The sequence below is a fragment of the Galleria mellonella genome, unplaced genomic scaffold (genome assembly GCF_026898425.1).
Source record: "Galleria mellonella isolate WM207_F2 unplaced genomic scaffold, CSIRO_AGI_GalMel_v1 utg117, whole genome shotgun sequence".
In the NCBI taxonomy this organism is placed as follows: Eukaryota; Metazoa; Arthropoda; class Insecta; order Lepidoptera; family Pyralidae; genus Galleria; species Galleria mellonella.
The window spans coordinates 10,003,240-10,026,743 of record NW_026441980.1 but is presented as its reverse complement, the minus strand read 5'-3'; the positions used below and the strand labels follow the sequence as shown (position 1 = coordinate 10,026,743).

The following is a 23,504-nucleotide window of genomic DNA, read 5'->3' as shown; positions in this document are numbered from 1 at the left end:
TATGCCTATATGATATATTCAATGCCTATTATGAAAAATAACACTGGGCAGCTGCAAAGCGCGTAATTAGATACTTAAAAGGTACAATAGATTTAAAATTAACATTTCACGAGAATGAAGAGTCAAGAAAACAAAGGACTGTAATACTTTGAACGGCGGAAGCCGAGTATATGGTTTAAAGCGAATGTACAAAAGAGGCTGTTCATTTCAAAAATATTCTGATTTAGATTATTTTAAACAAAAAGGAATTACTATTCACGACGACAAGCAAGCCGTACAACAGTTAGCAATAAACTTTATCTTAGCGCCAAATCCAAATATATCGATATACGCCAACATTTTATAACAGATATGGTGCAATAAAATGTGGTGCAATTTTCATACCTAGGAACAAGGGATATGATAGCGGACATCTTTACAAAAGCTTTGCCTCGTCCTAAATATGAATACTGTCGCCAAGATCTGGGACTCTTACAGTAGGTAGATACTATGCCGTGAGGAGGAGTGTAAGAAAGAGGTCGTGCATGTCCATATACTTACAGCTCAATTAAATAGAAAAATAAATACTTTTGTCTTGTCACTAAAATAATCTCTGTAACATCGTACATAATAAAATATTTAAATATAAAATAACATTATAGGTCTCCCGTAAAACTCCACATCACTTTCTACATAAATATAATCTAGTAATGTAAATGAACAAAAATGTGTATGTAACACATTTTTTATACACTAGCCTGCTATGAATTGAGAAAAATAGCAACTGATGGTGTATCTTTTGTCCTCTTTTTACTTATTATATTTGCATAAGAAGAAAGAAGGTAACTACATGATTTACAGTTTTTATTTATTATTCCTTCTAAGTAATTTTTTGTTCTTAGAGTAAACCATTCTATAATGTTGCTTTTGAGAGACATAGTCTCTCTAATCTGTGGACATGTTGCGAAGAACAAGCTATATTTTTTAATCTGTGGCTCGTGCGTGCGTTTGTTCATTTTCAATATGGCTTCTCTAAGTATAATGGTGTGCTTTTAATATTTTTGTGTAAATTTGTCTTTATACTTCTTTATGCCATGATGTTTTGTTAATGTAATGGATTATTACACATGTGGTTTTAATATTAATGCGTAGCAAACAATTTTCATTCGTCTTATTGTAAGTGAGCTGAAAGTGGTTCTTTACGGCGGGGCATCCATTGATCGGCTTAAACGTGAATGTATTGATTTTATAATTCACCAAGATGATGATGTACACGGTAAGATGGAAATTAATGTGTAATATATCGAATGTTTCCTTAAATTAAACTTCTATTTTTAAAATATAGTTTTTCCTAAATTGTTTTAATAGTAAAAAGACCATTCCTTTTGTTAAAGTCTAGTGAGCCGGGCGATTGATTTTTGCAGTCCATGTTAGTCTCTAATACAAATTTATTATCTACATATATATTCCATGCTTTGGTACGATACAATTTTTTAATTCGTGGAAATGTGTCAATAAAATATTTTTTTTCCATTTTTTATTTAATACATATCAAAATTACATTCTCTTTTACCTTAATAAATTGACAGTTTAATATTTTTATTTTGAATTAATTTAGCAGAGTATTTATTGTAATATTTAGACACATTATTTATATTTATATATTTATTAATATTTTTAAGTTATACAATTTATTAGAGGCGTCATTTTTCTTACAATTACCGGAGAGACAGCTACCAGAGAGCATCACTCTACATACATCCAACATAGACTAATAAAGTTGCCATATTAAAAAAATGTGTGGATTGCTTCCTAAATAAATATTGTCCATTTGCATCAGCATTAGTAACTTCTGTTTTTTTTTTAATTGTTGATGATGGAAGAGTAGCCCTGTCTGCGCTATCGGTATACACTAGCGGGGTACCAGTGAGTAATGATAGTTGAGAATGAAAAGACATGTCAGTTAGCCCATCGTGTTGAATACACTTGGAATTCAGCATGATGGTTTCCAGGGAGGACCACATGGAGGTTGACCTGTTGACCTGAAGACTAAGGACCCTATTGCTAGCAATATACCCAATATTGCTAGCAATAGGGTCCTTAGTCTTCATTATTAACTATCCCTCCCCCCCAATAACTTCTGTTGGAATGGGTTTTGTTATGTGTGTGTTTTTAATAGATGATAATGAAATATTAATCTCGCCTGCACTAAGGGCATACGCTGACGGGACACCAGTGAGGGATGATAGGTGAGAATGAAAAGGCAGGTCATTTAGCTTATCATGATGAATTCGCCTAAAATTCAGTATGATAGTTTCCAGGGAACCATGTGGAGGTCATCCTGACATGGCATAGTCTATGGTGCTAGCAATAGGAGTGGTAGTCCACATTAATATCAATCTGTAATCCCCCCCCCCCCCCCCACCATATGTTAAGTGGGTTGGATTAAGGAAGTTTCTGTACTTATGATCTCACCAGATCCTATTTCCTTTCCACCTTTTTTTTCTTCATCTAATTTGCACATATATATTAGTTTAAAAAACTAATAACATAAGGATGTCTTTGTAAATTATTCTTTACTATATATTAATAATTTGTTTTTAATAGCATATATCAATTTTACGTTACTATTTTATAATATGTGGTCTACACTACACTTAGGGATTTTTGTTTCTTTTTTAATTGTATAAATTTGTTTTTAGGGAACTAGTACTGAACAAGATACCCGCTTCAGCGACAAGGAGAAGAAATTAATGAAGCAAATGAAGTTTGGAGATTGTTTGACCCAACAGGTATAGAATTTATTGTGGGTAATATTTGAGAACAACAAGAAATAAAGTATTATGCAGTGTTTCTAAATTAAATTTTTGAATGTCTATATCTCTATATATTTTTTTCTCTAAACTGATGAAATTATTAATTTTCACCCCATTACATACTTGTTCACTTAACAGTATGTTTTACCATGTAACCATATTGCTAGTAATGAACTTATAAATTACTTAACTTATAAAAGTATTGGTAGACTTGAAGTACTGATCTATGAAGAGCATGTTTTCTGGTCAAATGATATCAGATAACTAATTTACAGGAGTTCACAAATAATGATAAGCTGTTTATGACTGAATGTATTTTGCAGTGTCATACAAGCAATGAAACCTAATAAATAATCTCTTTAAAATTTACTGTGTGTAACTTGAACAAAATGCAGGTGGCCAAGTACTTTCGAGCTGTAGTGTCTACTGGTCCAATAATGAATATGTTAAAAGTCTGTTATCCAAAAAATAATATTGAAAAACAGACAACATATTCGAAAATAGATATCTGATCTATAACTGACTGATATATAATGGGTGATCTTTACAACTTTTTCAATGTCCAGAGGAATCCAATATATTACCCATTTGTATCCATATTAACCATGTTTATTTTTTTACACTAAATAATATCAATGAACAATTTATTTTTATGATAATTCTAATATTTATCTAAATATGCCATAAGATGCTTATGTTATGATTTTAAAAGGATGAAGGACCTAATCAAAAATAATAATAATTTTTATTTAGGTGGACATGTCCAAGGTGAAGCTGGATGTCTTGAAGCCATGGATCACCCAGAAAATTACTGAAATACTGAAGATGGAAGATGATGTTGTCATCGACTATGTCAACAATCAACTTGAGGAAAAGGTGATTATAATATACCTTCCTTTTATTATACATATTAATATTAATGTAATCATTGCAGTTTCTTTACAGTAGTATGTTGGATATATATATATATTTTTTTATCGACTACCAAAAATATTTACTGTACTAAAGAAACTGCAATTGAAGGATGGTGTCATATGTATATTGATTGCGTATGGATATTTTTATGGTCTTCACCGGTTAGCGCGCCGTCGCTGCCCCCCGCCCGCCGCTGCCTGCTAGCCGTCGCCGCCCGCGCGCTCCACTCTTTCGGAGGCCCTTAGCATACTAAATCGGTATTTACGGGGAAATTAAATACTTACAATGCTAACTCATTATAAGTGAATGTCAGCAGTGGAGTTCCCTAGCTTGAAAACACTAAATGGATAACTGAATTTGTGAAAGCCGTTAAGAGATTGATCTGACTCGAGGTAGGGAAGTTCCGTGCGTAGGCTTTGCGTTCAGCATAATGGTTGTGTTCGCAAAACCCTTACAGATGCAAGAGATTGAAGAAAGAAAAATGAAACGTCATCAGTGTCGTGATTTGCTGTTGCACCGTTTGCTGGGCGTCATTGCGGCCGTCGGCGACGCGGCCTCGTCTCGCGGCCGTCGTGGCGTCGTCTCCGGCGCCTGACTTCACTACACGAAAACTAATTCATCATGTCATGTTGTACGATGTACACAATATTTACTTCCCTACCAGAGTCACTTCTGTGCTGTACGAATTTTATTACCGAATTTTAGAGATTTAGCGCTCTTAACGGCTTTTAAATTTATTTTATTTTTTCTTCCATTAGTTCTTTGTAAAAGAGAATTATGAAAGTAAAATAAATGAATATAACAAAATGTCTTATCTATATGGGAATGTAAATAAGTATAGGGTGTGTTTTGATTGATGTAAAATAAGTAATAATATGAGAATGTTTTCTTTCCCGATCCCGTACCCTCGGTTCCCGTATCAGTTTCCTTGCCCTAAGAAAATGCAGATCAACCTGACTGGATTTTTGAATGGAAAAAATGCTCGTCTCTTCATGGGCGAGTTGTGGGAACTGTTGCTGAGCGCTCAAGCCAGTGAAAACGGGATACCGGAGTCCTTCACGCAACAGAAGAAAGAAGAAATAAAGAAGAGAATGGTATGTAATGAATGTTTATGAATTAATAAATTTTAATTTTAATCATCTTCCAATAGAAGGTTATTAATTTGTCTGAAATTTTGTGTTATGCGAATCTGTCGTCCATTTCGAGCCGATTTTTACAATCGAAATTAGTGCCTTCAATACCTTAAAAAAAAAGGTATCAATGAGTTCTCATTTTGTACCTACTGAAGCCACCAATTTTCGTTTTAAAGCAAATCTTAAAATGTACTTGTATATTCATAAGTAGAGTTGTTATACAGGAAGAACAAAAGGACAAGGATAAGGAACGTCGTAGATCGCGGTCGCGCTCGCGGTCTCGTCGGCGGTCCCGGGAGCGTCGTCGTTCATCACGCTCCAGGTCTCGCGATCGATCTTCTGACAGGAAGTGAGTTTTGACATTTTATTTTCCTTCATTCTTTGACCAATTTAAGAAATTACGCAATTTTCATAATTACAATTATAAATCATATTCTAAGTTTACCTGTGAAAATTAGAATAAAACTATATAGAATATGATTTATCTGAGTGTCATGAATTTTATTCACATCTACACAACCATTTCATCATTATCATATCAGCCGTTATCTGTCCACTTGATGATTGATTTGCATGTCATGCACTAAATGATGTAAATATATGCCTTCCACAGACTGTCATAAGGAATGCGGTTGTTCTCTATGACAGTTTAACATTGGTAGATTTTGCCAGTAGTTGCCATGCTTGGCAGGTGGGTTCACGACTGTAGTTTGGCTTTTGGTGGTGATCCCTCGACCATTAGGTTCCTTTAGTCTGTTCTTACAATACTGAGCGATATGAGCCATATATAAGCCCTTTAATCGAGGTTTAATGATAAACAGCCAAATATCATTACAAACTTTCATATAATGTATTCGGATATTCAGACTATATCTGAATTTAAAGTCTAGGTCTGATGAAGGAATTCAAGGAAGGAGATCGTTGCTTTTAGATTTTATGACGTGTAGATTAATTTTTAAAGTCTTAATAACAAGTAACAAAATATAAATTAATTGAATTCAAACTGAAATTGGATTTCTTTTATTTTTAAAGTTATTTCTTTGTATTAGAATATAGAGCAACAACTTTTATGTTATATGTTATTAAATTTGTTGTTAACGCGGGTATTTTTTATGAAATTTAGAATAGCATATAAAACTAACGGCCCACCTGAGGGAAGGTGGTAATCGTTGCTTATCCCTTTTAGTGCCTTTGATTTTTACTCATATCTACTTAAAAATGCCAAAGAAATCTTTGTTGTGTTGATGTCATTTACCCTTGTCCCTAAAAAAACTGTATATCCTCCAAAAATTATCCAATTTTAATATTTTTTTAAAGCAAGCTAATCAGCGATTGATTTCACGAGCGCCAAGGCGCACGTGGCACTTTTAGTTGCAATGCGCACGAGCGCGATGGCGCTCGTCGGCACTCAAAAGAAGACTTAAACAGTTCCTTGGATATCACAGAGTATACTGTGACATTAATAATTCATCCAATTAATTAATCATCCAAAATTATTGTTTACTTTTGACAGCGCCCTATATTTTTAAATATATATTTATTTAGGCATCGCAATGGGGGAAGTCCTCGGCGTTCAAGACGACGCAGTCGCGAAAAGAGCAGCCCGGTGAAGCAGTCCCTTGTTGATGAGATTAAGCTACCTGAACCCAAAGGTAAAGTATTTATTTGTGGTTTAGTCATAGCTTCACAAAGTTATATCATTATTTTCATACATTCTAACTTTATAAAAAAATAACATAGTCAAAGAAAGTTGATAATTTTGAAGACTGAATAGTTTTGACAGTGATGAGGTGGAATCGTCTAAGGAAGAGGTTAATTCTTCTGAATTTGTAAAGTCAAAGAACTTTTAAATCTCAGATAGTATAAAACGAAGTTACTGGCTGGCATTTGATATAGATACAGGATTCATTGTAGTTTAGATATTTTCTTACACAAGTATTAAAAATTTGCTTCAATGAGAAATCAGGGCAGATGGCTAGTTGTATAATATATGGAAATAATTTAATTTGTTTAACACAATGTTTTAACTAAAGTTCACACATACCATGTACTGTATGCAAATATATATTTAGAAGCATTAAATATATTATGAAATATTTTTTGTATATTGTAATGTATTTAAAGTTTAATCAATTATCATATTAACAGAATTTACCTAATATTATTTATAGAAAATGGCAAGTCTCCAGAGAAGAAAGAAGAGGAAGAAACAAAGGAAGACTTGAACCACACATCAAACTCTGATACTGTAAAAGAAGAAAATAATGATACTACTGTAAAGGAAGAAAATACAGAGGGTGATGGTCAAAAGTCTAGATCTGCATCACCTGCAAAGTGAGTCTTAATGCATTACACCAGTGTTGAGTATTCTATTGTAGATAGATATATTATATTATTATATATCTAGATTGTATTCTAGTGGTGTAAAAGAAAATTTTAAATAATAAATATTTCTATTTTGGTCAGTTGTCATTCACATTGGACCACTTTTTGTCACTACCGTGAACAGATACTGCACACCATTTGTTCACGGTCCACCTTGCTTTCTTTAACAGTGTATCCATTCCATCACATCATTTGTAAACTTATCATTGTTCATTCTACAAAGGTGTCTGGTCTATTTCTATTTCAGCTATCTAATTACAAAATAAAATATTTTTTATTTAAGTATACGTTATTATTATATTTATATGCACTTTTGAATAATTTTTTTTTAATATAAAACAAAATTAAGAATGATTCTATGTACGACGTCTGTCCGGAAAGTTCGTATAAAAGTGTTCTGGAATGCGAGAAAGAGGAGTGGGGAGGCCAGGTAAGCGCAGGACCCCTTCCTTATGTCCCTAACAATGCTTCAGTTCTGGTCTGACCGCCGTGCGGTGCGAACTGGCTTGTCACGCCATCTGTGAAGTTACCTCTTAACGAAACCCCGTCGGCATGGAGCCCGCTTCCGTTGAAGAGCAGCGCGTCGTAATCAAGTTTCTCTCGAAACTCGGCAAGAATGGCCGTGAAATTTTTGCCGATCTCAGAACAGTTTATGGGGATGATGCTGTGAAGGAACCAACCGTCCACAAGTGGCTAAAAAGATTCAGAGAGGGCCGAGAAAGCGTTCAAGATGACCCACGTTCAGGACGTCCTTCCACTTCACATTCCGACGAAAACGTGGAAAGAATTCGAACTTGTGTTAATGGGGACCGTCGTTTAACGGTCAGACAGGTGGCTGAAGAGCTTAATTTGGGCAAAACCGTGGTCCACGAAATTCTAAGAAACGAACTTCAAATGAAAAAAATTTGCGCCAAGATCGTTCCCAAGCTTTTGTCCCCGGATCAAAAATCACGAAGAGTTGCTTGCTGTGAGGACTGGTTGGAAGCCGAAGAGAATGGTGACTTTTTGAACCGAGTCATCACTGGAGATGAGTCTTGGTTCTACGAATTTGATGTCGAATTAAAATCCCAAAGCAAAGAGTGGAAGACATCCGGGGAACCACGAACAAAAAAATCAAGAAAATCCCGCTCAAATGTCAAGACAATGTTGATTGTTTTTTTCGATGTTCGGGGGATTGTCCATCAAGAATTCGTCCCTCTAGGCCAGACAGTTGATGGAAAATTCTACGTCGATGTGCTCAGACGCCTCAAAGCTCGTGTGGCACGAGTTCGTCCAGAATTGGCGCGAGAGGGGCGTTGGATTCTTCACCACGACAATGCCCCTGCCCACACCTCTCTTGTTGTCCGTGAGTTTTTGAGTAAAAATTCCATTACGGTGACCGAACACCCCCCCTATTCGCCGGATTTGGCCCCGTGTGACTTCTTCTTGTTCCCAAAAACCAAATTGGTACTTCGGGGGCGGCATTTGGGGGACATAAATGAGATAAAAAAAGCTACGACGGGGCAGCTGAGAAACCTACAACCAGAGGACTTTCAAGGAGCCTTCTCACAGTGGAAACGGCGTTGGCACAAGTGCATTATGTCACAGGGGGAGTACTTTGAAGGGGATAAAATTGATTTACCTGAATAATTGTAAAATAAAATTTTTAAAAAACTTTTATACGTACTTTCCGGACAAACCTCGTATGATATCTGTAACTCCTGTTCTTTTATATATTTCTGTACACAAAAATACATAATAGTGTATATAAGATAAAGCGTATTTAACAGCTAAACACTGCTTTCATATAGGTCCACTGGTGAAAAGGAGGCAGAGGACAACAAGCCTGCTGATAAAACTCGACATTCATCTAGTGAGAGGCGTTCTTCCTCAGCTTCATCTCGTAAGTTTTTATTTTATATTAAAAATAAAGTTTGCCTAAATTCTGTAATCAATTTATGTACTTATAAAATGTTTCTCTATAGGCGGTAGTGCTAAGAAGAGATCATCACATAAAAAACGTCAGTATCGCTCCAATCGCGATTCCTCTACAAGTGTAAGCCCAAGGCGTAGTTCGCGCAGAGAAAGGTAATTTTCAAGACTATTTTCTTTGTAATGGGATAAATGGATACTGCAAAACAATCACATATTTTAGTTTTTTAACTTTGAAATTACTATTTGTTTGCTGTGAATTTAAAAGGGTGTTGCATGTATGACTGACAACATGACAGCATTGTTTGTCAAATTTTAAAGAAAAAAATTGTTGTGCTTTGTAAAGTTGATAATAGATAATTTAAATGTTCGATCGAGTTCAATATTTATTGATAGTTGGCTCGTGTAGCATTACATATGCTTATTAAATTATTTATGGTTTGTTTCAATGTTAATTAACGTTTTGATGAAATATTAAACAGGAGTAAGTCACGAAGACGTAGCAGCCGCCGCCGGTCAGTCGATCGTCGTGACCGGGAGAGAGAACGAGAAAGAGAACGCGAACGCGAGCGAGAGAGAGAACGTCGGCGTCGAGAGAGGGAGAGGAGAGAGAGGTGAGTTGACTTTTTACTTATTGGATATTTTTTTTTATCATAGTACTTTTTATTCTACTTCTTAATTTCTTGATGCGAGAAAATGACAATTATCAAAAAAATACAAGTATTGAGAAAAAATAAAACTTTAATGAATTTGTGTAATTGAGAATATAAAAAAAAAAATACAGGCTAGATAAAGAAATTTATTTAAACATATTTTTTCACTTGTATCTTTTATTGAGTTTAGAGTTATGCTAAATTTTTATATTTTCTTTTTAGTTTTGAGGTTACTTAGTAACATCATTTATTATTAAAGGTCGCGAGAACGTCGACGATCGCTTGAAAGACGTAGACGATCGCGTTCACGCTCTCGACGACGTTCAAGGGACAGGTAAATTGTATACAATTTTATGTTGCGCTTGCATAGTATTTGTTTGAAAGTTAGTATGTTTTAACACATCTGTGTCTTATCTACCATGAAAATCTATCCAAGATTTCAGAGACAAATGAAACACGAAATTGTTATTAAAATGGCAAAAGAAATGTGGTTAAATTGATGCAATATCGATATTTCGGATGCTTTATGGTATTTTTTTTTGCAATCGAAACATTATTTTGTCGTTACCTCGATTTCAAAAAGAACGTGTAATTACGAAATTTGTGGCTGAAATATTGGAATTTTAATTTGTGGTAGATTTTACATGCTTGCTACTAATATTGAATTGATAACTGTCACCTTCTGAATTAAAATTAAATACTGTGATTTATCACATTTAGTTTGTCTTTAGACAAACTCGTTTGGAATTGACAGTTTTTTTGTTTAATTTTCTCTGTCTGTACCATCAACTGGTAAATGTCGAGATTATTAAAAATATAAAATTTAATTGCATGAATTTGTTTTTTTTAGAAATTATTGTTTGTTATATAATGGATTTAGTTAAAAGAATAAGGTACAAATACAATGTAGGACGAACTACCCTCTAGATGGAGTGACAACCTCAAATAGATTGCAGGCGGCTCAGGACTTTGATGGAGACTCATGTTCCGCAGTGGATAGATGTTCAGCACTGGTTGAGAGCGGGGATAGGGATTGTTAGTAATGCTGTCTAATTGACCTATTACCAGCAATACATCCTATCAAAGCGACCTCCACGCGGTTCCTCCTGGAAACCATCGTAGTTTTTTCTTGTGGAGTTTGTCATGATGAGCTAACTGACCCGCTTTCATCCTCATCTATCATCCCTCACTGGTGCTCCGCCTGCGTATATCGATAACGCAGGCGGGAATACCATTCCATTATCACCCATTAAAAAAAAGAATGGTTGAGATGATGATGATCATGAATAAAAGTATAAAACAGCTAGAATATGTAATTAGATTTTTACTACAAAAGATAAGAACAATGAATAAAACAACCCATTTGAGCACACAATGAATGCTTTACTGGAATATTTTTTTGTTTAAATCCATAGAAATGTGTTCTTAAGTAATAGTGTTCTCGAGATGTCAATAAAGATTGTAATATCTAGTATTATAACAGCAGGAGCATGTTTTAGATTACCACATAGAATATTTTTATCCTAATTCACAGGGGCAAATAATTCTGTGTAATAAAATGTAAAATGTAATTTCTGTTTGTTTTTAGTTTGTCTATTTGCCGTGTGATCCCGGCATAGAATATGCCATCCCTTCCTTTTCCGTGGGTGTCGTAAGGGGCAACTAAAAGAACTTAATAGTCGAGGGGATTGGCAGCAGGATTCCTCTCAAGACATCATCTAAGCCTAACTGTGGTTGTCTACCCGCCCGCCAAGTGTTGCAACTTCGAGCAGAACCTCCCTTATGGGGTGGCTTATGTTCAGCAGTGGGCATTTAATGGCTGATATGATGAATGGGGGCTATCTGTGTGACCAAACAAACATCGAACCATGTGTTAAAATTTTCTTAATTATGATATTCATATAATAGCAAGGAGGATAAAATTATTATTGGTTTTGTTTCATCTAATTGTCACCAATTCTATTTTTTATGTGGTTTTATAGTAAACTGATGAATAATTATTAAATATTATTGATCAGATCTCGCGACCGACGCCGGTCGAGGTCTCGCAGGCGCTCGCGTTCGAGGCGTCGCTCGGGCAGGCGATCTCGTGACCGTCGTTCTAGGGATCGGCGTTCCCGTGATAGACGCTCCAGGGATAGATCCAGGTAAAATGTTAATACAAAAATTTTCGAGACTTAACTGACAATTACCTCGAGCGCATACAATAATTTAGGTTCGTATAATAATGATCCTAAGATGCTTACGGCTTAATTAACACGTTCGGTGCGAGTGTCGAGTATGCCTCGACGGAGCTTATCCCTTCCCCCGGCCTACCGCCGAGGGTGCCTCGACGCTGGGTTTTTCATTTCAAATCCCGCCAAGGAAATTCCTTTGCTGGCGCGTGTGCCGACTACGCCTCGACAAAGCTTTTTTTAATTGAAAAACGTAATTATAATTTTTTTAAATATTTTATATGTGTATTTGGGTGCAGAAGGAATATTTTAAGAAAAAAAAAGTGCTCGCATTTCGGAAGACCCCGGCAAATACAGTGCCGCACCGAACGTGTTAACTGTAGGTATAGTTAATTTTTCGTCACATTATATTGTACCTCAATATTGGTTATGTCTAAATATACGAACAAATCAGAGATACATTAAAAACTTTAAAGATCTTTAAAAAAATCAGTTTTATATGATATAGGTTTTTCATGCTTTAAGTGTCATATTCATAGAGTTAGATTAATAGATATTTATCAAATGGTATAAAAATTAATGTAAATAAGGATTGCAAAATTTTATGCTCAGTGAAATAATTTATGGTAATCATTGTCTGTAGACAATAACAGTATTTTGGAGGTAATAGAATATACTGAACCCCTCATGGCATCTTCAGTCCAAATGTTACTTGTATACCAAATTTATGAAAAATGGTTGAGTCCTTAAAGCATAAAGAAGAAATGAAGAATCATTTCCATAATAAATATTTTCAAAATAAGAATTTCTAAGTATTTGTTTAATATATCATTGTGTTTTCTATGCTTATATTAAAATATAGTTCTTTACCGTATCAATTATTCAACTATTCTATTACCGTGTAACTACGTACCTACCTTTGAATTTTAATAAAGACAGTAGTATATGATGACTCGTAACATACATTCTTTCTATGTAGACATCTGCACTTAGTTTAGTATATTCCAACTTAACTCAAATGCAGCTTGCCACATGTATTTTATTAGTATATCTGTATTCATATCTAGCCATTATAACATGGTCTGTACTTTTGTTATATTTTATATTAACAGGGATAAAAAATCTAAAGAACGCAGTACCAAGGATAGAAGATCAAGAGATAGGAGGTCGCGCGATAAAAGATCTAGTGAACTTATTAAAGAACGATTGGAGAAGTCAGTCTCCATTCCCAGAAAAGGTTAGTATCTCACTCTGTGCTACAATATATTAAAATTTCGTATTTATCGCAGAGTTTCTCAAACTTATAAAAGGCTCTTTCAGTGTCATACTCAACTTCTGTATATATGTATAATCTGTATTTTATATGTAGCATATTTAGTAAATAATTTTGTATTTTCTGTCTGTATAATCTTTTTTCAAAATAACATGAAAGATGGCCTTGAGGTAATAAAAATAGGAGTTGAGCAAAAAATTGGTTTACAAATATATGTTTATCCTTTGAAATAGTTATACAATTTATGCTGTGATTTAGTCATGTTCCACTCAACAAATTTTATCACTCAACAAATTTAAGCAATGATGAAATCATAGATCTTTTCCATTTGTTGGTGGCATGTGGTCAGAATTACAACCTGAAATAGTGAAATCTGGGTGATATGCCTTTATATAATGATAGTGTCAATGTAATTCTTAGCCAACCTAGCAGTCGCAATGCCAAGCGCTTAGATTTATGGGTAAAAGTATCTTTGACTAACTGATATGACAAACCTTACATGCAGACATCCCCTACAGGTGTACTGAAGTTTTAATTAATTTAGAATAAAAAAATTTTGTTTTAGATAATATTGAAAAAATGCGGAAGAAGTCTTCAGAACGGCTATCCATATCGCGTGAAGAAGTTTCCAAGGAACGTGTAATTTCAAGCTCAAGTAGGGAATCATCAGTAGCACATGATAAATCGACTACACAAAATGAAACGCAAGTAAAAGTTCAATCGTCTGATGATGAAAAGGATGATTTTATACCTATACCAACATTAAGGGAATATTCTAAGAGTCTTTCACGTACGCCATCTCCTTTCTTACGGAAACATGAGATAGAGAATAATAAGAAATCTGATAGATCTGGCGATGATGCCTCTGGAAAAGAGCATGTTGATATGGAGAATAAAATTAAAGAATCTAAAAAAGGAAAACGTAAAGCTCACCAATCAGAATCTGAAAGTGAAAGCAGTGAGGAGGTTTCAAAGTCAAAGAGCAAATCAAAACTCAAGCGTAAGGAAAAGATTTCCTCAAAGAGAGCCAAAAAACCTAAGAAGGAAACTTCATCTAGTGAAAGTGAGTCTGAAGATTCTTCTTCTAGTGATTCAGAGGAAGATAGAAAGAAGAAAAGTAAAAAGAATGCCAAGAAAAAATTGGCGAAAAAATCTAAGAAGAAGAGAGCTCGATCATCTAGCTCAGAGTCAAGTTCAGAGGAGGAAATTAAACATAAGAGTTCTAAATCTAAACAGAAGAACATTCCAGAAGAATCTGATAGTGAGAAAAAACCTAAAAAACGCAATAAAGATGCTAGTATTGAGCGTCCAAGATCAGAAAAAGTTGATGCGAAACAAGTTAAGTCAAAGAAAATTGATAATTCTGAAGACTCTCAAGATGATAGTTCTGACAGTGATGAGAAATCTAGCAAGAAGAAACTAACAAAACGAGATTCTTCTAGTTCCGAAAAAGATACTAAGCGTAGTAAGAAGGTGGAATCATCTAAGGAAAAGGTAAATTCTCCTGACCTTGTAAAGTCAAGGAAAATAGAAGAGAAAGTAGTAAAATCTAAACACCAGGAAGAGATTAAAACAAAATCTCGTGATGAATCTGAAAAGAAAGCAAAAAAGCGTGAAAAAGAAGAATCTTCTTCTGACAGTGACCAAGTGTCTAAGAAGAAAACAAAAAAGAAGGTTTCCGAATCTGAGTCAGATTCAGATAGTGATGAACCTAAAAAGTCGAAAAAAAATAAAAAACACAAGAAACATTCTAAGAAACACAAGAAGCACAAAAAACATAAGAAATCTTCAAAGAAAAAAGATGATTCTTCTGATAGTGAAGAGCCTGAAGAAGAGGAAGAGGGAAGAGTGAACAATGAAGACTTAGAGAAGAAGCTTCGTGAAAGAGCATTAAAGTCAATGAAAAAGCAAACAAGTGTGTCTGGTTCTGATTAGCCTTGGCACTAATTTACCCCAATTGCGTGTGAAAACTCACAATCAGTCTTTCAGGGGTAAATATTTTAATTTTACTTGGAGTAAATATTTCGAAAATTATTGTAGAAATATAATAGAATGTAATTTGACTTAAGATTGTGTATGTCACATTGTTAGTAATAAAGTTTAAAAATATTCAATATTGTTTTATTTGGAATCAGTTTAACAAAATCTTTTACAAGTTATATAAGCTACACAAAATATAAATTACTGATTAATTAAATATGAAGTAACTATAAGTAATTTTATTGCTAACTTTGGAATTACTTTGGTTATTTTTTTACACAATGTTAGTTTTAATAAAGAAATAACATTTTGCCATTGTTTATACTTCACTACCCTAAAGTCCTTCCTCTCCAACCAACTTCTTGTACATACAATATACATATATTGAAATGAAAAAAAATGAAACTTATCGGACCTACTAAATAGTTGTATTGTTCAGAGAGAAAATATTTGATCAATTTCAAGTCGGTCAGAGAGAAAAGAATGCAGAGATTATGAGGTTACAAGTAGTGATATGGGATTTTTTAATTTTCACACTTAATAAGTTTGTTTCTCAATGTCATCTATTCGTAACGTTTGCAGTATTCGGGATCTTTTATAACGATTGCAATTACGATCATTTATTTATTTACGATCATTATGATTGGACGCTAATAATTATTTATTATAATAAGTTTTTACTTTTTATAAATACTCTTATAACAAATCTTCAGAAATATTAAATCGATTTTAAATTTAATAAAATTATTATCCAATATTTAATTTATTTATGCAATTACCAGCACACATTTTTTTGACTTTTTAATGCTATTGTTACAAATTATGATTTTATTTTTAACAATATATTGTTTAGAGTTGGCAATATGCGGCAAATCTTAGAAATCCACTTGACAATTTTTTACTTATGTTTAAATTTTGGCTAATGTCTATAGGCCAACATTTTCATAATGTGGGCCGCCAGTTTGTCGGCTTGCCATTCTAAGCTGCATAAGAAATGAGATCTAATTATTCCTGATAATAATGTTTTAGCTGTTTCAATTGAACATTATTCAAGAAATGGTTATATAATGCTAATTATATTGATTACTAATAAATATTAGACAGTGTCATCGATTTTGAATATAATATTTTATATATTATGGATATGTTAAACAAAATATACCATATCAGATGAAATCTACAGTAGTATGGTATTGTTAGCGCTACGCAAGGTTATTTTTATATGCTTAGAATCTATCTTCTAGAATAGCCTCTATATCCCGTAACTAAGTTAGGGGTGATGCCACTGTTGTATATATTGCCAGGCTTCTTGTTGTAATAGCCGTATCCCAGATGGTACGCGCCTTGATTGTAAGGATTGTTGTAACCGTAATAGGAGATCAAACCACCGTTTCCGCCGTAGCCTCCGTATCCGCCATTCCCGCCAAAACTGCTCAAACCATAGCCTCCATATCCTCCGTATCCTCTGTGTCCATTGTAATTATAATCATTATAACCACCATAACCTGTGTTACCGGCGTAACCGTTATATCCACCACTATACCCGTATGTGTTGTCATAGCCACCTCCGTAAAATGAATTGTATCTGTTATCAATAATACCATGTCCAGTTACGCCGTAACCACTGTAGCCACTGGCACTGGGGTATCCGCCCCAGTCATAATAACGACGACCATCTGAAACACAGGTGAATTATTATACTGTTACTAGTCGTCATTATTTTAACAACCAATCTTGGGTACAAGCGCCACGAGCATAACAATTTTTATTATGTACTTATTACGAGTGTGTGTAAGATTTTACAAAAAAGAGGTTTTATTTTAATCAGTATACGATCAAAAATGAATTAAAATCAGTACATAAAGAAGTTCCGTATTTATTACCATACGAAATTTCGGTGAGAGTAAAAATGTCTTCCTTTTTTATTGTGTGTTGATGTATGTGTTTGAAGTTTTGTCTTAGAAACTACAGTATGAGAATTCTGGTTAAATAAAAGGGCGTTTTATGGTTTCTTCAGGGTCCAGTATTTCAGGTACTCATAAGCTACTGTAGTTATACATTAGCATATTTTAAAGAAAATAGTAAAATTTTATACTTAAAGGAGAATGAATCTAGGTATAATGGCTGATAGGGATTACAACGAAAAGTTATAATAATATTTAAAAATTATACTCGTACATGTGCTAGCGTCTGTTTTCAGGTCATCTTTATTTATTTGTTCTGAAGATACTGTTCTTTTCACAGCTTCGCTTTCTGCAGTAAAACACGTATATCCTAGTATTACCACCAGGAGGGATAATGCATGTATCGCCATCTATAAATAAAAATAAAAATTACGAATTTGATAAGATCCAGTTACGCGTTTTCTGAAAAAAAAAAAAAATAGGTTTATAGCAAATTTCGTCGAAGTATTCCATAATAAGAATATTTTTATTCCAAATTACTCGGAAAAACTCGATTATCCTGCCAAAAAACAATTAAAAAAAATTACCAGTGTCATTTGGATTGATGTAAGGATTATAAGTCTACCTCATACAAAAAATATCTCAGGCATTTAGAAGGTGGACATATGTAAACATATATGAGAACTGAAACATTGCTCTCATTGTTAGGCAGTCGTTTAAGGAGAATTTTATGTTGTGTAAATTTGTATAGTGTGTAAATATCGTACCCAATATAATTCTAGGGTAGATTCCCGGTTGGGCAATTCGACGCGAGTGTAAGAGATATAATAATTCAGTGCAGATTAGCCAGTCCAGGGATAAATTTTAAATAAGGAATACGTGGGTTAAAAGTTAATTCATGAATAAAAAATGATATAAACTTAAGTCAAACAAAAATTTGTAATCTAAAATAATGGTACTAAAATTACGAAATTTTGCATTTTATTTCAATGTAACAACTACTGGTTTAATTTACGTGTATTTTGTCAAGAGAGCTCGATTAATTACTTTACCATCTGGGACCTTGGTCATGAGCGGTGAGCAAGTGCGAGCCTGACTGTCTAAAACCAGCCGAGCTTTCTCTCACTTGTGCCCCGTTAGCGTATATTGATAGCGCGGGCGGAGTTATTATTCCATTATCACTCATTGAAAGAAAAAAAAAACTATAATACTCGTAACTTGAACCGGTAGTTATTACATTAAAATATAATGTGAGTATGAAACATTTAATAATGATATTTTACATTGTAGAAACTGAAAGAGTATAAGATGAAATCCAGTGATAATATCCGTTTATTCGTAAATCTTTTATGGAACTAACACAGGAGCAAACGTTATTCATTGTAAAATAAAGAATTATTTGAACAAATATATAAACAGACAAAATTTCTAAACAAAAATGGGTTTTATTGGCTTTATTAAGTTCTTTCGTAACAATTTTTCTAACATATCTCCCATAGTTTATGTATATACATCGTCTAGTTTCAATTTTATTATATTATATTGATAAGATGTATACCTAACCATGAAATATAGTGTAAGGTTCTTGTAGTACTTAGAATGGAAAAGGATTAGGTACTTTTTGTCCAATTAATATTTAATATTTCCCGGTCACATGAACGAAGTTACGGGCTAAACTAGTATTTATTTACTTAAACATTACCTTGGCCAAATTCTGATAACAACGCCACTACTCACAAAACACTTTACCTATTTTGTGTAGTTATTTATAATTAACATTAGTAAATGAAGGTAATATGACTTAACTTTAGTTAGACTCTAAGTAGGTAGTAAAATCTATTTCGACCCTCGGACAATAATCGTCAGTTTGCTAGTTTGTTCTCACGTTAATGGTTTGACCTACCGATGTGGCTAAGTGTGTTTAGGATTTTTTTTGATGGGTGAAAATGGTATGGCATCATGATGGGGTTATCATACCATTTTCACCCATCAAAAAAAAATCCCGCCTGCGCTAACGGGATACGCTGGCGGAGCACCAGTGAAGGGTGATAGATGAGAATGAAAACGGGCCAGTTTGCCCATCGTGATGAATTCATCAGGAATTAACCATGATAGTTTCCAGGGAGAACCGCGAGGAGGTCGACCTGGTTGGGTATATTATTAGCAATGGGATTCTCAGTCTCCATTACTAACAATCCCTTTCCCCCTAGTGTGTTTAGGATTGTTTTAAATGAAACTGTAATGGTCACCCCATCTGTGCTGTTGGTATACCTATGCGGGCGAGATAGCAGTGAGGGATGAAAGGTGAGAATGAAATCTAGTTTGTTGGCCCAATATGACTAATTCACCATGAATTAACCACGATGATTTTCAGGGGGGAATGTGTGGAGGTCGACTTAACCGAGCATATTGCTAGTATAGGACGAAACTCCAGACCGATACTAATAATCCACCTTGGAAGTAATTGTTGTAGTTTGTGACATTTTAAAAAATACTTTATACACACCACTTTGCTCTGTGATCGAGATAAAGTAGAGCCTGTGTCCTTATCTATCCAAAAACGCGTAATTGGTATATATCAAATTTCAAGAAGATTCGTTATAGCGTCAAGAGTTAACAAAAAAAATTAATTCAATTTCACATTTATAATATTAGTAAGGATTTATCAGAGCGTAACAAAAGAGGACGATTTGAAGAAGATAGATGGATTTTGTGAAAGAATATTATGAATGTTATAAAACGGGTAGCTAATGTGGTATTAAAGCCGCGCTTTTTAGCAGTAGGGTGTGTAGATAGGTATTATATTAAATGTCCTGAAATTATTGCTACTATAATGTCTATCTTCAGTACACTGTACGGTTAGCAAATTTATGTAATATACTATACAGTGTTTCTATTGAGATAAGCTTCGAAAACAGAAGTTATAGAAAGAAGATTATTTGCAGAACTCAGAACTTATATAGGTACAAAAATATTGCATTAATTATAAATTATCGAAGAAGCCTATTATGAGAAAATGTATAATTTAGTTTTACGTTTTCTCTCTTCATTTTCTACACAGTTTCCACACACATTGAAATGCTCTATACATACGCTATAGTAAAATCTAAGGGTCACAAGTATGTAACTTACATCTAATTTACATACTTGTGACTCTTCGATTTTAAAAATTCGTGAAGAGTTTTTTTTATGAAAATTAGTTAAGGAAATATATCTGTCAGTTTGTGAAATTATTACGGCTGAATAGATTCAAATAAAATGTTATAATTAAGCATATAGGTAAGTTAGTCCAACTTGAAAATTGATGAATGTTTTATTTAAATTAGATCACTGTAGTGTCTTAGCAGAGTTACTTTATAGTTATTGAATTAATTCCGACTACCACGTAGAGTGATAACGCTGCTAGTATAAAATTGCGTATGTAGTAGTAAGTACACAACGACACGTAGTCTATCGAGTTTATAAGTGCAGCAGTAAGAAAAAAAAAGAAAAGACGATATTTTTATATTCCTATTGAAATTATTAAAAAATAAATAAATATTGCGCACAATAAGTATTACTTATGTTCATAATAATTCACAAAAAGGACCGAGTCACCCTGCCCATTTACGTTGCAGTGATTGATTGCCCAGTCTCCCGTACTAACACAGCTGTATGCACCGTGTTAGTATGGACGGAGGCATAAAACTTTTTGCCATTATTCAACCCATGTTTTTTTGGGATAAAAGTTTATTTCTGCTGATGATACACTTTTTTGAAAATATGTTAATGATTTTGATTTCACCCTCTACAGATATTGAATGATTTTTAAAACAAGTATATAGGTTGTATGTTTACAGTAGGTATTTAGGAACGATCATTGCACAGAGTAATCATCTTGGCTATATTTCAATAGTTTATAAATACCTATACATGTAGTAGGTTAGGTTAAATTAACTTTGAATAATTGATAATAGATTTAAATTGTTAAGAAACTTCATAGTTTTTAGTATATAGGCATTAGTGAGTTACACTATATCTAACTAATAAAAATGATTGAGGTTGCACAATATTTTTTAATTGATTAGGTAAAAACAGCTATTTTCTATTCAAATCTGATAAATACAATAGATAAAAATATATGATATGCAATTTCTTTGTCACTATAATTTTTGTCTAATGTATTAGACAAAATTTAGAATAAAAAATTTATCTGGTTGTAATATACATATTACAACCAGATAAATTTTGTATTCTAAATCTAAGAATAGATAAATGAGTGAATACATATATACGAACAATTGGATTACAGTTACGGTAATGCACGTCACCTTAAAGTTTAAAGGGTAATGGAACAAATATTATAATAATAATTATCGTAATCGATTCGGAATTGGTGAGTATATTGGGTAACATACGAATTGAGAACCTATCCCTTTTTAAGTTATATAAAAAATATCATTTAATTTTTTTTATACCTTGTCATATCTTTTTCGGGGAAATTTGTTTAATCTCCATAAATACTATTCATAGACTTACGATTTTTATACATTTTATACATAAAGTACATAGCATCTGATATAAAATAATTCCTACATATTTCCTACTTATTTTAAGCAACTTTAAAAAGGGGTGGTTTTAAATACATCTGTATTATTATAAATTGTTTTAGTGTGTATGTCACGAGATAATTCATGAATTTTAAATCAATATTGATATTTTTTGCAATTGATAGGACTTACTCTTATGTTAGTTCCATATTAAATTCGTCACGACTGAAGAAGTCTTTTTTTGGCGAGTAAAATCTTAAATTACCTTCAATTACGTCGAGTGACTTATGAATACTGTTTAGGTACTTACTTCGTAAAACTATATTGTATAATCACAAACAATAGCACAAACACAGGTTGTGTGTTGTGAGCGAAGATGCGCTCTGTGCGCGCACACGTACGCTCAAACCTTTATAAACCGTGGGAGTTTTTGTCTTATAATTGACAATGGTCACTGGAGAGGTAATGAGTCCGTTTGTAGGCAACCCGTCCTTCTGCCGAGGCGCTGTGACGCAGAGCGCAGCTCGCACTCATTGTCAACGGATTTGTTCTCTAGGGGTCTATGTGATCTCACACTACGCCACAATCAACGGAAATGTGAGCCTAGGTTACACATGCATGCAACTAATTGCTATTTGCCATTGAATGTTTTGGTTGTCAGCGCCTTTATTCTTAGACGATTTAATTCTAATTGGTAAATTGTCGTTCATAAAAATAATTTTGAAATAATTTACAAGGTAGGTCAGAAGTCAGCTAAACATAAGTAGGATTGAGCGGATCACATTAGCTGTATGGGTTTTTTACAAGTTTTTTTTTATACAACTTAGAATGGCAAACAAGCTAACGGCCCACCTGATGGAAAGTGGTAACCGTCGCTTATAGACATGAGCAGTACCATGGACATAACAGAGTATACTGTTTCGCCCATGATACCCCCATGCGTTGCCATTCCTGAGGACTCTGGTGTTATTCCTCTGTACCCTGTAATTTTACGCCATATCCCATCCTTCAAACCGAAACACAGCCATGTAAACACAACTGCTTCACGGTAGAAACACGAATGGGACAGAGGTACCCAAGCAATTGAGTGGGTGCCTACAGATGGACAGTGTTGCCGAGGCCGACCGAGGAAGTAACGATTGGCGTAACGATTGAGATGCATTTAAAAGAGACTGGTTTTCAGCTCAAACCATATAGGAACTTTTAGAAGGAGATGAGAGAGACATTTCTCAGCAGTGCGACAACATGGATTAATAATAGATAATATTACTCGAATAGCCTAGATTGGTATAGTCTTTCTTAAGAAATGAGCTGTTAAATGTTGAATAATTCGACTGCTAGTTCTAGAGATTAGTGTGTTCAAATAAATAACTATTCCGCTTTATATATTAGTATAGGTTAACGTACTCCATAAATGAATGAAATCTGGGTGATTTTAAGTATATTCGATCTATGTCTAACTTCCTTGGACCTTTCAACTATGTTTTTTGATCATCAATTTTACTAAACACTCGAAACCAAAAAAGTTCGTCGAAATTAGACAGAAATCGCTCTTGCTGAAAATCACTCAGCTATATTAAATTTGTTTAGATATTATTAATCAAAATAAAAAAAAGGGGAAAATTGTTCTTCCATTTTATTTACATTTCGATACCGTTTGATAAATATATCCTAATAATATGTATTAAACTATTAACCTCTTTTAAATTACGGGGGCATAAGAACATAAACATATAAGAACATAGCCTTCAGAACTAGTATTCCAGTGAGAGGTACTATGGACGACAGAGGTTATGTTGTGATGTTCATGATAGACACAGGTGATGGTTACTTCTGTCTATCGAATAGGCTT

At 33.8% G+C, this 23,504-nt stretch overlaps 2 protein-coding genes across 8 annotated transcripts; one reads left to right on the top strand and one right to left on the bottom strand.

Moving 5' to 3' along the window:
* Nucleotides 1-970: 970 nt before the first annotated feature.
* Nucleotides 971-15,353, top strand: LOC113511852 (peptidyl-prolyl cis-trans isomerase G). Of its 5 annotated transcripts, none has more exons than XM_026895575.3 (14): nt 972-1,255; nt 2,682-2,771; nt 3,549-3,671; nt 4,634-4,804; nt 5,068-5,192; nt 6,389-6,495; nt 7,015-7,177; nt 9,019-9,110; nt 9,193-9,295; nt 9,622-9,753; nt 10,052-10,126; nt 11,811-11,939; nt 13,079-13,203; nt 13,805-15,353. In XM_026895575.3, exons 1-14 carry the CDS (start codon nt 1,241-1,243, stop codon nt 15,172-15,174), a joined length of 2,820 nt encoding a protein of 939 aa, XP_026751376.2. In that variant the 5' UTR covers nt 972-1,240; the 3' UTR covers nt 15,175-15,353. The 5 variants fall into 5 exon arrangements, with proteins under 5 accessions (XP_052751907.1, XP_026751376.2, XP_052751920.1 ...); XM_052895960.1 differs by lacking the exons at nt 972-1,255; nt 2,682-2,771 and adding exons at nt 3,877-3,967; nt 4,168-4,341; XM_052895947.1 differs by lacking the exon at nt 10,052-10,126 and having other exon boundaries at nt 971-1,255.
* Nucleotides 15,345-22,122, bottom strand: LOC116413610 (keratin-associated protein 19-2-like). Of its 3 annotated transcripts, none has more exons than XM_031913713.2 (3): nt 21,963-22,122; nt 17,398-17,533; nt 15,345-16,895 (listed from the first exon to the last, which is right to left on the bottom strand). In XM_031913713.2, exons 2-3 carry the CDS (start codon nt 17,531-17,533, stop codon nt 16,453-16,455), a joined length of 579 nt encoding a protein of 192 aa, XP_031769573.1. In that variant the 5' UTR covers nt 21,963-22,122; the 3' UTR covers nt 15,345-16,452. The 3 variants fall into 3 exon arrangements, with proteins under 3 accessions (XP_031769573.1, XP_052751928.1, XP_052751934.1); XM_052895968.1 differs by having other exon boundaries at nt 21,918-22,027; XM_052895974.1 differs by lacking the exon at nt 21,963-22,122 and adding an exon at nt 21,845-21,943.
* Nucleotides 22,123-23,504: the final 1,382 nt, after the last annotated feature.

Excerpts from the sequence above, each read along its gene's own strand:
- LOC116413610 (XM_031913713.2), bottom strand. The coding sequence starts at position 17,533 with ATGGCGATACATGCATTATCCCTCCTGGTGGTAATACTAGGATATACG. Across the intron at positions 16,896-17,397 it reads GAAAACAGACGCTAGCACAT|ATGGTCGTCGTTATTATGAC; the intron begins GTACGAGTATAA and ends CCTGTGTTTCAG.
- LOC113511852 (XM_026895575.3), top strand. Across the intron at positions 3,672-4,633 it reads ACAATCAACTTGAGGAAAAG|TTTCCTTGCCCTAAGAAAAT; the intron begins GTGATTATAATA and ends TTCCCGTATCAG. Across the intron at positions 7,178-9,018 it reads AGATCTGCATCACCTGCAAA|GTCCACTGGTGAAAAGGAGG; the intron begins GTGAGTCTTAAT and ends GCTTTCATATAG.